At 36.3% G+C, this 16,861-nt stretch overlaps 1 protein-coding gene across 2 annotated transcripts in view; it reads left to right on the forward strand.

The window, feature by feature from the left end:
* The window catches only part of GRIK2 (glutamate ionotropic receptor kainate type subunit 2), a 424,554-nt gene that overhangs the window by 137,571 nt on the left and 270,122 nt on the right, over positions 1-16,861 (forward strand). For both annotated transcript variants that reach the window (XM_049818325.1, XM_049818326.1), the window contains one exon: positions 1,802-2,059. In XM_049818325.1, coding sequence (XP_049674282.1) covers positions 1,802-2,059 — 258 coding nt within the window. The remainder of the gene's footprint in view (positions 1-1,801; positions 2,060-16,861) is intronic.

Here is a 16,861-nt window from a genome sequence, read left to right on the forward strand (position 1 = left end):
GGTTCATGATTATGTCCATTAGTGAGCAGGCAGGCGCTGCATCAGAAATAGCCCGCTTAGACCTCTGAGTAACACATACTTTTGAAGTTGAATATAGATGAAATATTAATGGATTTTTAAAGGTACTATATGAAAGAGCAATCTGAAGGCAAGATGGTATTTCCAAGATACTGTTTCAGTGAAGAATAATGTAAATGCAAACAAAATATCCCTCAATGCACTAGAAAAATTGGTATGCATCTGATAAAGCCAGTGCCATATTAAATCACGTGTGAAAGCATTGCATTATTCAAATCTCAGAAACGGGGGGGGGGGGGGGAGGGGAAGCGCCCATTGAAAAGCCATCTGCTAGCTATTGCTGTTGTTAGTGATCCCATTTACTGACATTTGCATAAAGCTTGTTGATTACTCTTAGGAAGGGCAATATTAGCATAAATGTTTTTTTATCAAGCTAGTCATTTAGGCCCTGATCTGACGCTCAGAAATGCAATGGAGATCCTGTACGTATATGAGAAGTTCATTTAAACCACCGGTACGTTGCAGTAATAAAAAGGTGTGCCAGCATAGTTTCTGGAATGCACTTGAAAGACTTAGCAATATTTTCATTATGTTGAAAAGGATGTGCACAATAACACAATTAATTTTGACTTGCTGAGAAAAGTAATGCAGCAAGATGTATTTCTATTGCTTGTATCCTCAGCTGTCAGGAACATTGATGGTGGAGTAACAATATTAATTAATCAATCCTCATAAAAATAGTCGCATCGAGATTGGATTAGGGAGATACTTTCCATTACTTCTTGCTACCAAATAGGATGTTTTCTTAGGATACAGAATCTGTTGGTTTTCATAACTGCATACTCATAAAGATTATGTCTATGGTAGTGAACAGGACATGGGCTGAAACACTGGTCTGCAGTATTGACTAATCTTCCTGCCTTCTTTTTGGCATGTTCCAACTAATAATCTACAACATAATACTGGAGCATGCTGTGGGAAATAATACAGACCAGAGACTGCTAATGCACAGTATAGGTAGGGCCAACCTATATTGGAAAGAGGAGAGCTAAGCCACTTGAATGCAGCAGTATCGTGTCAGTGACTCTCAGAGCCTGTTTTATTTACTAATATAGGTGTAGAAAACTGAGTATTTCCGGTGTTGAAGAGGGGATGCTGATTTTTTTTTTTTTTTTTCATTAGCAGATAGCAATTTAATTTTCTTTTAGGGAAAATGTTGACCTTTAAATTTTTCTAGTCAATATGCCTACTTTTCAGATACAGAAATTCAAATGTCCATTTCAAGAAAATCAATCATTTGCCTGATACTAAACTAGAATCTACTTAACACGTACAATTCCCGAGTAATTAGGATCTCAGTAGAAATAGTGTTGATTGATTGAGGAAGAAGTTAATGCTTAAAGAGCCTAGGTTAGAATACTGCCCCATATGGCCCCTTTCCAAATGTAAGATGCAGCTGAGCATAAATCTCTTCTCTTGTCAGTGCTTTTTAAAAGATACACAATTGCTGGCCTTTGTGGCTTCCACTGACATAGAAGTGTTTATTAAACGTAGCTGAGCACTATTTCGATGTTAAGTGTTGCTATTCATCAGCTCATAGTGGAAGCTTAGAAATGTATTCCGAGGTTGAAATCTGTGCAAGTGAGTGTGTTACACAAGAAGGGAGCTCTGCCAGCAATAAAAGTTATATTTCATGGAGTGCCTTTTGTTTAAAATGAATTGTGCAAAACCTTCTGGCACACTGCCTTCTCTCGTCATTGACAGACTTCTGTCTCCTCTTCAGCTTGCGATCAGCTGTCCCTTGGGGTGGCTGCTATCTTCGGACCATCCCATAGCTCCTCAGCTAATGCTGTGCAATCCATCTGCAACGCTTTGGGTGTTCCACATATCCAGACCCGCTGGAAACATCAGGTGTCAGACAACAAGGACTCCTTCTATGTCAGCCTCTATCCAGATTTCTCTTCACTCAGCCGTGCCATCCTTGACCTTGTGCAGTTCTTCAAGTGGAAAACAGTTACTGTTGTTTATGATGACAGCACCGGTAAGGCTAAAGCTTTAGACTATGTGCAGATACATTCACATGTTCAAAGAGAGGGAGGAGGGGTGTCACTACTCATATTTCTTAATTTAAGAAATCTTAACTAAATTACAAGAATTTCTGTTGGCAAGGTAGTGTATAACAAATAATGTGGATTTATTAGCATAAGTATTCTCATAAGTATGCTTCAGTTGCTGAATTCTGTGCATTTTAGCTCACAGCTGTCAATAAATCAGTCACGCTCTACCTGTGTTTTCTGCAGTGTCTTACCAGTTACTAACAGCTATGTCTTTTGACTTTATTTAAAACTTAAATTTTGAAGAAAAATATGGTAACCTGAAAGATGTACTAGTATGCCAGGTGAAATAGGAGACCTAAATTCTAGCACTGCTTCTAGCATTAGTTAAGTTAGAAAACAAATACCGTATTTGTTTGGAATTTCAGTATCTGGTTTTTTTGGATAGAATTGCAGGAGGAGCCCTGCAATTGGACTTGAAACCAAAGGAAGTTTGGAGGCTTGTTTTGCAGATGAGTTACCCGAGTTAAAAATGAACCGACTCTCCAGCAGAAATATACCAGTTTGCTACCTTTCCCTTGCCCTAAAATTTGTTTTGCCCTTCTGTTTTACCTTGACAGTGACAACTTTGAAAAATGTTTTAAAAACTTAAGTTTGATTTGAGGTCTATCCTAGTGGCAGTCAGAACTAAGACCCTGGTCAGAGGAAAATCTGACTGTAATGGAAGATACAAGGAAGGTCCTTAGCCAAATGGGACATATTTAATACTTTTTGAAATGTTGCGAACTTTTTCCATGTTGGTTGAACTGTCATTGGCAAGAAAAGAGCATGGTGAGCCTCAAACCCTTCTCACGGTTCAGTGAACTGGAAGATTGTTGACACCCTTGTTACGTAATTCTACTATCTATCTAAATCAGAAATAAAAAAATAAGATCAAGAAACAATGCGTTACATGTGAGGCTACCTGTAGTGAAGACTAACTCTGCTAGATAAACAGCAGTTACAGCAGGACAGAATGCCTGCTTACTATCTAAGTTCAACAGGATGCGTATATAGCTATCAAGAGGTGAGAAGGGAACAGAGATGGCAGTGCATAAAATTATTTATAACTGATTTTTTTCTTCATGTCTTTTTAAAAAAAGCAAGGCATTGAAGTTTAGAGGCTGCCTCCCTAAAAGTTAAAGTTTAGCTTTCCAGACTTAAGGCAAGAAATATGTAGTTTGTTTATTCATGGTTTTTTTTAATTTTATATATATATATTATTATTCTGAAATAGGGCAGGAAGTGAAAAAGCCTCAAATTTTAATCAAATGGTGATTGAAAAAGTTATTTGTGGTTCAGTGAAACAGTTATAGACTTAGGTTTACATAAATTGGAAATATTTCACTTTGATTTAAATAATTTGGAGACTATTTTTACAACAAACAGGTTACCTTTTAAAACAGGCCTTTCAGTTAGAAAAGTTGTATGTTTTAACGCTTTGAAACCGCTTTGCTCAATATTTTCAAGTAATTTTCTCCCCCCTAAAAAAAAAATATAAAATTTCATGTTTAATGGGCTCTCTAAACTCCATGTTTTCTGAAAAAGATATGTTGTTAACAGTCATTCTAGATCTGATCTTTTCATAAAGTAAGTTTTCAAGTCAGGATGTAAGTAGAAATAGGAATGAAGATGGATAAAAAGTTTTTCGTGTGTATGTTGTGATCTACTTGACCTACCTGCAACTACTGTTAACATTTAAGAGGAAAAAAAAAAAGACCATGAGCTCTTTTCAAATAAATTTTAAATAAATTTGACAATGAATAAGGAGATTGAGTTATTTAGTTTATTTATAAAGCATAAAAATATTTCAGGAAATATTTGCATTAAATTTATATTTTTTTCTGGAGTGGCTAGACCATTCATATTATGATATTGGTTGTTCCTCCTGATAAACAGTAATCCCAGCTACAACATCTTTTTTTTCTTGAGATCTGTTCCTGTCTGAAAAGACAGAAAAAAGAATTAGTTTTAAAAAGGTAATCCTCTCCTTTTTTTTGTGGCATTTGCTGTAAGTATATTTAAATTCTACTTTTTTCAGACTGTCAGTTTCTCTTTGTTAGTAGCATGTCCTATGGATAATTCAAAGACTTCAAAAGCACAACACACTGCTGAGAAGTCCACACCATCGCTTGCCTTTGAAGTACATATGGGAACAACTCTTAGCTATGAGAAACCATCAGTCTTAAAGAAGTAGGGTTTAAATCTTGTTAGAGCTCAACTGCAAACTGGTGGGTTTTGAAGCAAGGGGCAGTGGGAGGGGAACCTTTTGAAAGGAAGTAGTTACTTCAGCTGAAGAAGAGGTTATCTCCTGCCATGGGATAATATAAATATTCAGTTGTGAACCTAGGGCTGAAGCTAAATATGATAGTTTCACCTAATATTTAGAAACTGTGTTGTAAGACTCCTTGTGCCATTTAAGACTTAATTTCAAATCCATTAAAATGAAGGCAATGAAGACAAAACATTTATCACTGTTTATAACTGTTTCTTCCATTTGGCCAGAGGTTCCTTAATGTAAGATGGATATCATTCTTATTTTCCCCTCCTTTATTTCTCTTTTAATCACTGACATTTTACTCTCCCTTATTGAAAAGGTGTTTAAGATGATAATGCAAGCTTTATTTAATGATAATTTTAGTGTTATGGATTTCCTTTATCTGAACGGAAAATTCCCCAAAGTGCACCCTTGTCAAGACAATCATATGTTGGTATAGCAGTTACAGTGATTTTTTTTTAACTGTTAAAATTAATATTATTGGGGGGACAAATTTACTTTATGTATTTCTATTATTACTTTATAAACATGGATACAAGGGGAGATGATACTTTCATTATAGACAGGAAGAAAAGTTAGAAAACACGCATAAACTATGTCTGGATTCTTCTCAAGATAAATTATGGGGAGTTGCCCATGTGCCAAAATCCTGGAAGACTGTAGGTCCATTCCAAGGGAAAGTATGATTTTTTGTTTGTTTGTTTGTTTTTAATTTTTCAAAATGTCTTTATATCTTAATTATTAGGGCTCCATTTTATGAATTCTCTAAGGAATTGTTGAAGTTTTACTTCTGTAGTAATGGAAAGATACCTCATCCACTTCAAAGCATTCTAATAACAGCTGTGTCCCTGTTCTTCATTCATTCAGAATGGGATATGTCTTCTTGAGTAAACACAAATGGAAAAAGCTGTGTGGTTATTTGACACACTGCAGTCAGTAAAACCCCATGTTAACTCTAGTGTCATTCCCAGGAATGCCCTGGGGACTGATACTTCAAGTGCACACTTCAGCTGCCTCTTGACAACACCATTGTGTCCGATTGTATGCGATCCTCCATGCTCCTATCTTATAGGAAGGAAAGCCAGTTACGTGGCTCTAACAGAGCATTTTTGTACTGTTAAACGAGGTACTCTATGTAAGCGTAGATGCAATCTTCCATAGAGTTTTTGTGTGCTTTTCATTCCTTAGTGTAGCTGCCTTCACAACGTCCATGTGATGAGATGTGCAAAATAGACTGCCACCACTTGTATTTGATCTGGATCCAGTCTGAGCTGAGACTGTGTGGTACGAAGGTGGTACAGAGGAAGTCAGTCCACGGTTAAAGCCAATTTTGAAATAAGAGAGAAATTTGGAATACCAGGCTTCCTTTGCAATAATGAACATCTGCACACCTAAAAGATTGCCACAAAGAACACCCATTACTGGGTTGTATCCCTCATCGAAATATTCTCCCTGTATTCTCTGTGGAGGAATAGCTGTACATCTTGCTACTAATCTAAGAAAAGACATAAAGAAGTTGCTTTTCATGCACTATGGGTAGCAACTAGACTCTGCCCCCAACCCTCCCCAGCTTTATGATGCAGAAATGGCTAAGTCAGAGAAGATTAACCTATGGAGTCTGGCTATTGCTCCTCATGCCAGTCTGGACCTCAGAATACTAGGTTGTTCTGTGATGATCATACCTGCTTCACATGTTCAGGAGCCTGTCATGAGGAAAGCAGGATAACTTGGCACAGGAGAAAATGGAGGTCGTGTCATGCTGAAATGGACAGAGATGCTTCTAAAGGGATATGATCAATAACACTAGAGAGAGCAAAGATCAGGTTGAACACAGTGTAATAAGGAAGAGTCAAGCCTCTACAAATAGGATGAAGCAGATGAATAAACTAGAAAGCTTAATTCTGTCTTGTCTCAGTAAGAAGAGATGCAGTCTGTTACAGTGGGGACAAGTTAATAGAAATAAAAATTATACAATGCGCAAAGGTTTTAATATTATAATAAAGCCTTCTGCCCTGGTAGTATTTTATGGAGTAGGTATTGTGACAGTAGGCAGATGAGTCTGGTCTTTCGGGGAAGAAAATATGTGTGAGACCTTTTTCTGTGAATCTGTGAATACTCCTGCCCCTGACTTTTTTTGCATTAAATAATAGCTATACTTTGTTTCCTTCTATGATTTAGTCTCTCCCTTTATTTTAGCTCTCCAGATTATTTTTTTTTAATGTAGTCCATCTGTTGTGCAGACAAAAAATTGGAATGAGGCTCTAGGACACTTTTCTTGCTGGTCTGAAGATAAGTATTGCTTTCTGAAATCATTCTAAATGGCAAAGTATATTTCTTTTAACTAGAATTTCCCATTAAAAAAACCCCAAACACCAAAACCACCAACACCCCCACTCCCCCCAACCAAACTAGCAGGATGTAATGAGAGGTTGGTTAGTTTGGGGTTTTTTCCTTAAAGTAATTTATGGTGTCTTTGTTAATTAAATCCCACTAAACTGTCCCTGGATACTAATTAAGTCATTTCAGATTTACAGATTTGCTACAGTCAATTGTCTTTAAGAAAGAAAAGTGGAAAAAACACAGTATGTTCATCAGCTGCATATCCTAATGGTTTTAATTGGTCTCAAAGCAGTAACTTAATTTCAAGTATATATTCTAATCTTTGTGCTAAAGAAAAGAGACTAGATAAATTCTAAATAAGTTTGTGAATCTCAGAGAACTCCAAAACAAAGAATACATGAACAGTTAGATGCTGAGGCCTTTCAATTATGGTGACACTTGTATTGCCAACTAATGCTTTAGGCAGATCAAATTGATATAAACAGGGTTCTGTGATTTTTCTTAATTAACATTTGTTTTGGTCTTGGGTGAATGAGTATAAACACAAAAAATCTGTTGCATCTATGAACAGAAGCCAAAGTAAAAGCTGGAAAAAATTACTTCAGAAATAAAAATGTTTTGTGTTGGTCTTCAGTATTGAACTCTGTGCTTTAATTCAAATGAAGGAAAAAGAAAGATGTCAATTTATTGATATTTTTACTTTAGTATACAAGTAGCATTGATTTGTAAATAAAACCACAATTTCTTTCTTGGGACCAGTATTAAAATTCACATTATCTTATTCCCAATGTACTTTAGCATTGTTGTGGCCTCACCTTGAGTATTGTGTGCAGTTCCGGCCCCTACAATTTAAGAACAATGTTAAGGTACTTGAATGCATCCAGACGAAGGCAACAAAGCTGGTGAAAGAGCTGGAAGGCATGTCCTATGAGGAGTGGCTAGGGACTCTGGGCTTGTCTAGTTTGGAGAAAAGGAGGCTGAGGGGCGACCTCATTGCTCTCTGCAGCTTCCTGAGGAGGGGACGTGGAGAGGGAGGTGCTGAGCTCTTCTCCCTGGGATCCAGTGATAGGACACGTGGGAACGGTTCAAAGCTGTGACAGGGGAGGTTCAGACTTGACATTAGGAAGCACTTCTTTACTGAGGGGGTGGTCAAACACTGGAACAGGTTTCCTAGAGAGGCGGTCGATGCCCCAAGCTTGCCAGTGTTTAAGAGGCATTTGGACAATGTCCTTAATAACACACTTTAACTTTTGGTCAGCCCTGAAGTGGTCAGGCAGTTGAACTAGATGATTGCCTTTTTTCCTTGTACTACTAATAAAAAAGAATTCTCACCTTTGCAGTTAATATAACTTTACAAAAAAGTGAAATAAATACCTTGGGGGTAAATTGGATGTGGGATGATGGTAGGTGGGCAACAATGCTAAAGGATTAAGGAAAAAAAGCTTGTAAGTGATTCAAAGTAAATCTTGGCTAGGGAGAAAATTTCTCTTCAAGGAGAATAGTGCACTATAAAGATGAGAAAGGGTGTTTAAGAAACTTTAGAGAACAGGCAACTGAAAAGGTGGATATAAAATGAAATGGTCTGAAAAGGCCTTCTGTCCTGGTTTCAGCTGGGATAGAGTTAATTGTCTTCCTAGTAGCTGGTACAGTGCTATGTTTTGAGTTCAGTATGTGAAGAATGTTGATAACATACTGATGTTTTCAGTTGATGCTCAGTAGTGTTTAGTCTAAATTTAGTCAAGGATTTTTCAGCTTCTCATGCCCAGCCAGAGAGAAAGCTGGAGGGGCACAAGAAGTTGGCACAGGACACAACCAGGGCAGCTGACCCAAACTGGCCAATGGTGTATTCCATACCATGGGACATCACATCTAGTATAGGAACTGGGGGAGTAGGGGCGGAGATCTCTGCTCGGGGACTGGCTGGATGTCGGTCGGCAGGTGGTGAGCAATTGCCCTGCGCATCATTTGTACGTTCCAATCCTTTTATTACTACTGTTGTCATTTTATTAGTGTTATCATTATCATTATTAGTATCTTCCTTTCTGTTCTATTAAACTGTTCTTATCTCAACCCACGAGTTTTACTTCTTTTCCCGATTTTCTCCCCCATCCCACTGGGTGGGGGGGAGTGAGTGAACAGCTGCGTGGTGCTTAGTCGCTGGCTGGGGTTAAACCATGACACCTTCTTGTCTCTGTTCTTCTGTAAATGAATTAAGCAACATCTCGATTTATGTGAAAAGCTGTTCTCCTTTATAAACGCATCTGTATAACTAAGGTCTATTCCTAGGGGAATGAGAAAGAAGGAATTCAATTCGTTGAGAATGCTGTATTTGAATGTTTAACAATTGATACAATAACAGTGTATTTCACCTGAGTTTAGAAGAGAAGATTTCAATTTGGGTGATATAGAACAGAAACTTACAAACTGACATGGCTGGGATGCAGTAGAATATATTTCAGGTTTGAAATTTTGATATAGAAGGGTAAAGTTTGTTCAAGAATAGACAACAGGCGGAAATAGGGAGAGATTTCTTAAAGATAACCTGGGGTACTCAGTCCACAATACAGTAGGAGACATCTGTTGGGAGCAACAGTGTAATTATAAAAAGCACAAAGGAGTATTGTTATTGTGATTTGCATTGCTGTGGATCAAGATCCAAAACAAACCACTAAACCATGAAAATTAAGTGGACAAGGCTTTTTCTTCCTATCCTTTTTAGAATCATCTAACAATTAACAAAGGTAAGGTTTTAAAATCCACAAATATCTCAAACTAGGTATTTACGGGGAAAAGAAGTATAGAAGGGCGCAGTTTTTACAATATTCTTTGAAAGACATTATAATGTATGTTGACTTTTTAAATACTGAAAGTACTGAATGGCCATGTATAAGATGTTTTTTGTGATATTTCTGATAGTGAATCAATGCCTGGGAATGGAAAATAATGGTTTATTATTAGGGAAGTGCAAAACAGCAAAATATACTGAATAGAATTTAAGAAAGTGAATGTCATTAAAACTGGAATTTCTGCCAACAGAATTAGTTGGAGTCTAAACCAAAGAAGATTCAGATCAGTTGATGATTTATTAAAGAATACTGAAACTGAATAAAACAAAACAACAGTTGCCAAGGGACCTAAGTTTTCAAATCAATTCAGTAAGACACTTTTGCAAAACCTTGAAATGAAGCAATCTTAGATCTGTTAATAATTACCTTCTGAGAGCTCATGAATGATACGTGAAGTTCTGGAAGTCTGGAAAAGGTAGACAAGCTCAGATTTATTGCAACTTAGATATTTGTCCAAATTTTGAAGTACATTTATCTTGGTTCCTTCTGTTCACTTAACATCTAAATCATCCACCTATTCCTAATAACTACTTTCCTAACTTGGAACCTGCTTAAAATTGGGTAGAAGAAAGTGAAGTTATAGTATGATGGTTTGTTTGCTTTTTTTAATAGACTGGTCAGCTGAATTTCTATTCCTGGAAAAGTGCTGGAAAAATAAACTATTTACTTGTAAACACGTAAAAGGTCTCAAAGTGATGAGTAACTATTAAGTTTGCTTTATCAAGAGCAAATAATGTAAAACTTCCTCCTTCAACCGATCAACGTGCCTTGTGGGTAAGGAAAATGAAGTAGATGTGATAAATATGGAGTTAAGAAAGTCATATTGTTCAAGGTGACATTCTTATATGCCAATTAGAGAAATAGGTTCCTTATGCAGCTGTTGTCAAATGGATGCAAAAAAGAGCAATAAGGCCTAAAACAGATTGGTTACAGCTTACTGCAAAACTGAAAAGAAATACTTACAAGATTCATTTTCAGGTATGAAGAGTATACGAATTACATATGCAAGTAATAAGCTCAGAAGTTGCAATACTCTAGAAAATACGATTAAAGTATTTTAATAGTTATGTATTGAACATAAGATGTGGTCATTGTGGATAAGCCAACAATGGCATTACAAGAAAGAAAGCATGAGGTTGTACTCAGAGGTATGACCTGGAATTTAATGTGTAAGAAATTCCCAGGTAATTCCAATTTAATCTACATAAGAAAGGCATCACACCATATTGCATTGCTCTTTGCAGCAGATCTCAAGAAAGATGAGAGTTCTTCAGAGGCTTAGGAAAACATGACCTGGGAGGAGAGACTAAAAAGAGTGTTGGTTTAGTCTAGGTGAAGTAGACAAAAAGGTCCTGCAAAAGGAAACAAACTTTCCTCTATGTTAAATGGCAGAGTTAAAGACATGTTCAAAATTGTAGCAGAAATTATTTAGCTAGGAACATTTAGGTTAGAACAAAATAACAGGTATTCTTGAAAGGCTGTGGAAACTCCATCTCATGAGGTTTGGTGGTTTGTTGTTGTTTTTGCTGGACAGAACAAAAAGACATGGTGACCTTTTAAGGTTGCTATCAGGACTATTCCTTACCACGGATGCCGACTAATGTCTCTATAGAATGCGCAGAAATACTAAATTATAAACTACTATTAAGTTACTCCATTGATAGTGATTCCTCAAATTGGATTTATATTAGATGACATTTAGTTGAAAACTATACCTGTGTGTATTTTTGTATATTTATACTGGTTTGACTTGTGCAATTTTAACTAGCATTTTTTTCTGGTTCTACAAAGCAGATGCAGAATTCACAGTACTGGTTGTTCTTGAAGGGGTGGCTGGGAAACCTCTCTGCAAGTAAATGAACTTGTATATAAATCCTATCAAAGATACAGAGTGAGATGGGATAGCTTAGCACAGCATGTTAAATAGAGTTTTTAATTAATTTTTCTGAAAAGAAAAGTAAATGTCATCAAGTTAAACAGAATGCATGAGTCCAGCCCACCTTTCAGGAAAACATGTACCACAGCCCGCTACCCCGTTTTGGCCAAGAATTGAATTTGGACTTACTGCAACAAGACATGGTATTAAAAAAGAAAATTGTAAGTTTAAAATAAAAATAAAATAAATCCATAAGGTACTTTAGAGTATTTTTCTATAAGCCTAAAGAACAGAAGAGGTAGTATTTCCAGAAATTACTGCATTAGCAATGAACATATTCCAAATGGTACTTTAAATTTTTTTGCTTTTGTGGGTTTGAATAAATGTAAGAATTTAAATATTATGGAAAATTGGCTAGGGAACTTACAATCAAAACAATTCTTTCATGAAGACTGGAAAATTTTATTCACTATTTTCAAATATAGAAAAATGTGACAGGAAAACTATTTAAGTGAAAAATGAAAACAGGAAAATGGAGACATAATCAGTATCACATCTTGCATGGGGCATAAATCAGAATTCAGATTTATCCAAACTTAACTACACTTTTACTCCTACTTCAGTATCACATATTTTGTCCTCTGCGTGGATGAACACTGTGAAATGCACTTAAGATGCCAACCCCTTTGTGAATTGCTCTACATCAGTCTCAGCTCAAATATTCCCATCTTAATACATTTTAGCTTCAAATACAGATTTTTCTTCTCTCTTGCACTCTTACCATTTTTTGTAGCAAAAATATAACTGCTTTTGTTTCCAAAAATAAATGTGCTTACCTAGTGTAAATTACAGTTTAGAATGTTCATTTGTGTTTCTGTTCCAACCAAATCCATTTTGATTTCTAGTAGATATTATTTTTTTTTATTTAGTTTTGTATAGTTTGAAACAACAGTGATATTTTGTGGTATAGCTAGAAATTGCTAATGTATTCTACTGCTTCTTTTATCATTGATTCTGACAGTTTTGATGAAAGGTGTTTTGTCCTTTGGCTGTAGGAGATATCTCTTTTCCTCTTCACCCTCATTAAGCTGCACTGCTCATAGATGTCAGCCACTTGAGAGATCATACTTCACACTATTACAAGAATTCTTTTGAAATGCTGAGGACTGTTAATTGTCATTGCTGTCACCATCATCACACTGAATTAAAGATAAAGCTTTCTGAAAATATTAAAAAAACATGTTCAGAAAACTAAGTAATAACTTAGTATTATGTGTATCATAATAGAGCCACATATGTAAAGGAATGTTACATGTTGCCAGAGACCAGAAAAACATGGCAAATCTAACATAAACGACTTAATGTTTTCTTAATTTTCAATATTTTCTTCAGATAAATTATTTTTTTCCTTATATTTTCACACATTAGGTGCAGAGGTGAGGGAAGGAATGGACAGTTCCCTTTTTTTTTTTCCTAGCTCCTGTATGCTGCAGCTGCTAAGTACTCAGGTGGTATGAAAAACCCCTTATTTTCTTCACCTTGTTATGGTGATCTTCAAGATCAAAACCTTCCCATGAACTGAAGGCCTTTTCTGAACTTCAGCACCACATTGATTCCCTCTTGTGGAACTGTGTGGGATGGGGTAGAGGACTTTTTTTCACTGCAGTGCTGAAAAGCCATTATTAGAAAAGAATTGTTACTGGAAATAGGCTGAATTGGGATTGGCTATTTGAAACTAACTATAAAAGACATTCACACCCGTGCTCTGACGTGCTCACTTAGCATATTTAAGGAAAACAATAAAGCTGATTATTGCCTTGCACTTCAATTACAGCTGGTTATGCTGAAACAGCAGTAAAATGGCTTTAACATTCAGATGCTAAGACCCAAGACACAGAAAAATTAAATAATATGCACAGTTATCAGAACAGAAATCTGACTGTGGAGTTAGACATGGATCTCTGATTTTCTTGTTCAATGATTTTTAACCCTAAGGCTAGTCTCTCCTATACATGGCATTTTAGTAATCTCAACCTCAATATTAATTATTAATGTAATTTTAAACACTGCTGCTTTCCTGTACTAAGTAATTATTTCAAAATAGAAATTTCTTTTAGTCTAAAAAAGTTTTTTTCTGTCTTTAGTCTAGACACTTTTAGATCTTTCATAATAATGAGGTTTGTACTTCAAATACATATACATACATGCACACACATGTCTAGTTAAAAACACAGTTCTGCCTTCTTTTGTTTGTTTTAGAAAGGAACATTTCTTCTCAGATATTAGTATTACTGTGCATTGTGTCCTCCTGAAATACACCACTGGTTATATCAGCATAATTTTGTGGAAGTGCAGGTCAAGAAATGAAAGAAAAGTCCCCTCAGTCTGGTGACACATACTCATAACATTTATAAGATCACTGTTGAACAAAGTAGCCTCTGTTGAGCTGACATTGACCAAAAATGGGTAAGACTGCTGGAGATAAAGGTTAAAGGTGTTGACTCAGGTCCATCCTTCCACATACAAAGTAAGGATCACCTGAAGTTTGGGGACTGGGCTTTCTTTCCTAATGTGCCCAGAGGGTGCTAATTACTATACCTGAGCATGCAGCTGAATCCTAAAGTGTGGATGTGAAGGCAAACCAGGTATCAACTCTAACACTGAGCCTTTAAAGCTCAGGTCAAATTTTGAACCAAAGACATTCAAATTTATGTCCCTCCATACCATACATACTTCATGTTTGAAGTAGTTTACTTCTAATAAAGGAAACAGTAAAGCCTTTAACATGAAAATAAACATCTAAGATACTGCTATTGCATGCTTCTAAATATTGAGCTTTGGAGCTCATGTAAAACTACCTGATCGTCTTGATGAATGTCCAGCTGTGTGTGACACAGAATAGCACACACCTCAATATGTCAGCATGAGGGCAAGATGAATACTGGGAGACTGCATCATAGCCACAATTATGGAGAAGTTTAGAGAGAGGCATAGTTCTTAGCCCTAGAAATCTTGTTTCGGCAGACAATTAAGTCAGTAAATGGATTGCTGGCATCAGTACCATTATTCTACGTGGAAGTTTTTTATCTGGAGCAGAAGATTTAGTCTCAGTCTAGTCCAGACAATAAGCACTCTGAGAAGATGCTGATTTGGGAAAAGAAATGTCAGAAGACAACCAGCTACCTAAGCTGAAAAGTTTTATTTGAATACTGGCATGGCTACATGCCAAGAGATAGTTTTTGAAAAATATTTTCACTTGGAAATAATGTAATTTTTATTTGTCCTCTCATACTTGGTGACTCAGAACTGGCTTTTCAGTGTGACTAAAACTTCTTTTCAGTGATATGCTCAAAAGAAATATACTTCCTCAAACCACTCTCCCCCTCCCCCCCCCCCCAACCCCAAACAACACAACTTGATGATCAAATGATTTTTTCTAAAAACATAAACTGCTGTTTTTGAAGCACTGTACCTTCTTTAAGTGTGTTTGTATAGCTGGAAGGCCACATATAGGGATAGTGAAGCTTGGAATAAATTCATCAAGATATGATAGTACATGTCAACATAGTCTAACGGTGTTCTGATTTATAAACAGGAGTTCTGTATCTCTGAAGAAAAGTTGGGGCAGTAGGTCACTACTCTATGCTTTGATAAGGAGATAAGTACATAGTTACAGGTAGCTTGACATTACAGAGCTTCTGTACATCTATGCTTTCTACCCCAGAAGGAAATGTTGCCATCCAAATAGACTCTCAGAGTTCATTCTGGCAAATACTATTATTACCATGAGTGACTAGTGTATCTTAGCTTGCCCTAATGAATCTAATTTTGAAATTTTCAGCTGAAGTTATTCTAAAGAGAGCAGCCATATTTCTTGACAAAGGGCTTGTTAAATAGAATTTGCTTTGGCAAAACTGCTACTGAAGTCATTTACCAGATTCTTTTCCTCCTTTTTTTCTGATACAATGATATCATTTTCCTGGTAGGAATCAAGATTAACAATAAAAAAATAATTTAAGTCAATGTAATGTTAGGTAACTTTGAACCTTTCTTCACATCACCTCCACTAATTGTGCTTTTTTAATATTGCAGATTGCAAGTGGCATAAAGCTGTAATACAGTAATATCTGTAATATATACACATATATATGCACACACACGTAGTGTTCTGATTACTCTCCAACGCTTCAACTACAACACTGAAAAAACCTGCTAAAATGTTGGACTCTAAAGCTGGTAATAAGGAGCTGTAGTAATTATGTTTACAGTAAGAAGATAATTTTTTTCTGGATTACGTATCTTAAAGCTTTTACTCCATTAAAGACAGTTCACACCATTGGTACTGTATTTAAATGGGTTTAATATAAATGATGACAATTTTAAGGATGCTTTATACTGCTGGAATTGGGTGAAATTATGTTAATGTAGTAAAAAGGCTAAATATGGATAATTGAGAAAGGTCCATCAAGCTGTCTTTTCCCTTCATCTTTATTTTCTCTGTATTTTTCTTAATGGTGTTTCTGTATTATGCTGTTATATCCAAAGAACATGGAACAGCCCACTGTTTTTAATCCTTTCACTAGAGGTGTTTTTTAAGTAGAGGACAAGGATGATAACACTGATCTTGAGAATTCATGGATAATCTGTTCAGGATGTTCAATATCTGTGAATCATTTTATAGCAATGAACTGTTCTGGTCGATGTGAAGCATTCTATCAATATCCAATAAACTGGCATTCTCCTCCCTTCTACCCATACCCCTTTCAAAGACCAATACACAATGATATTTTTCTGAGAAATAACCAGAAAAACTGGGCAGGGGGCTGTCAGAGAAGGAGAATAGTACAGAGAGGTTTGAGAGGAAACAATTTACTGAAAATAGAGAAACTATTCTAGTAACTCTGCAAAGCAATATATTATTATTTTTGAAGTTTTTGAGAATCTGAAGATAGGAGTAGCCTTTAAAAGGGCATTAGTGTTCTTTTGTACAGAAAAAGGTTCATGTGTTCAGCCTATTGCAAAGCGCATTTGCTTGCATTCTTCCTGTGCAGCACAAAGGCAGCATTAACGGAAATGATAAATAGTTTGATGAGCAGGCCAGGTGGCATAGCAATGGCTTGCAAGACTGCTGAGCTGGAGACACAGGTTTTAAAACAAACTTGGGGCTCTTGCTTCCTGGACTGGTTGAAGTTGAACATGTCGAGGAGGTAATGTGATTGATCTCTTTGGAGGAAGATGCCAGCTGGAGAGCTCACAAACTGCTCCTTCAGGATTCTCCTTAAAGATGAATTGATGGCAGCTTCTGAAAAGAGTTACTCACACCGCATTCTTCCCAGCCATTCAGAGGTAAGACTCTATCACAGTGGCTGCTAAAAGAAGGAATTGAGAGTTTAAAGGGACAGGAAAAAGG

This window comes from Accipiter gentilis, chromosome 15 (genome assembly GCF_929443795.1).
Source record: "Accipiter gentilis chromosome 15, bAccGen1.1, whole genome shotgun sequence".
In the NCBI taxonomy this organism is placed as follows: Eukaryota; Metazoa; Chordata; class Aves; order Accipitriformes; family Accipitridae; genus Astur; species Astur gentilis.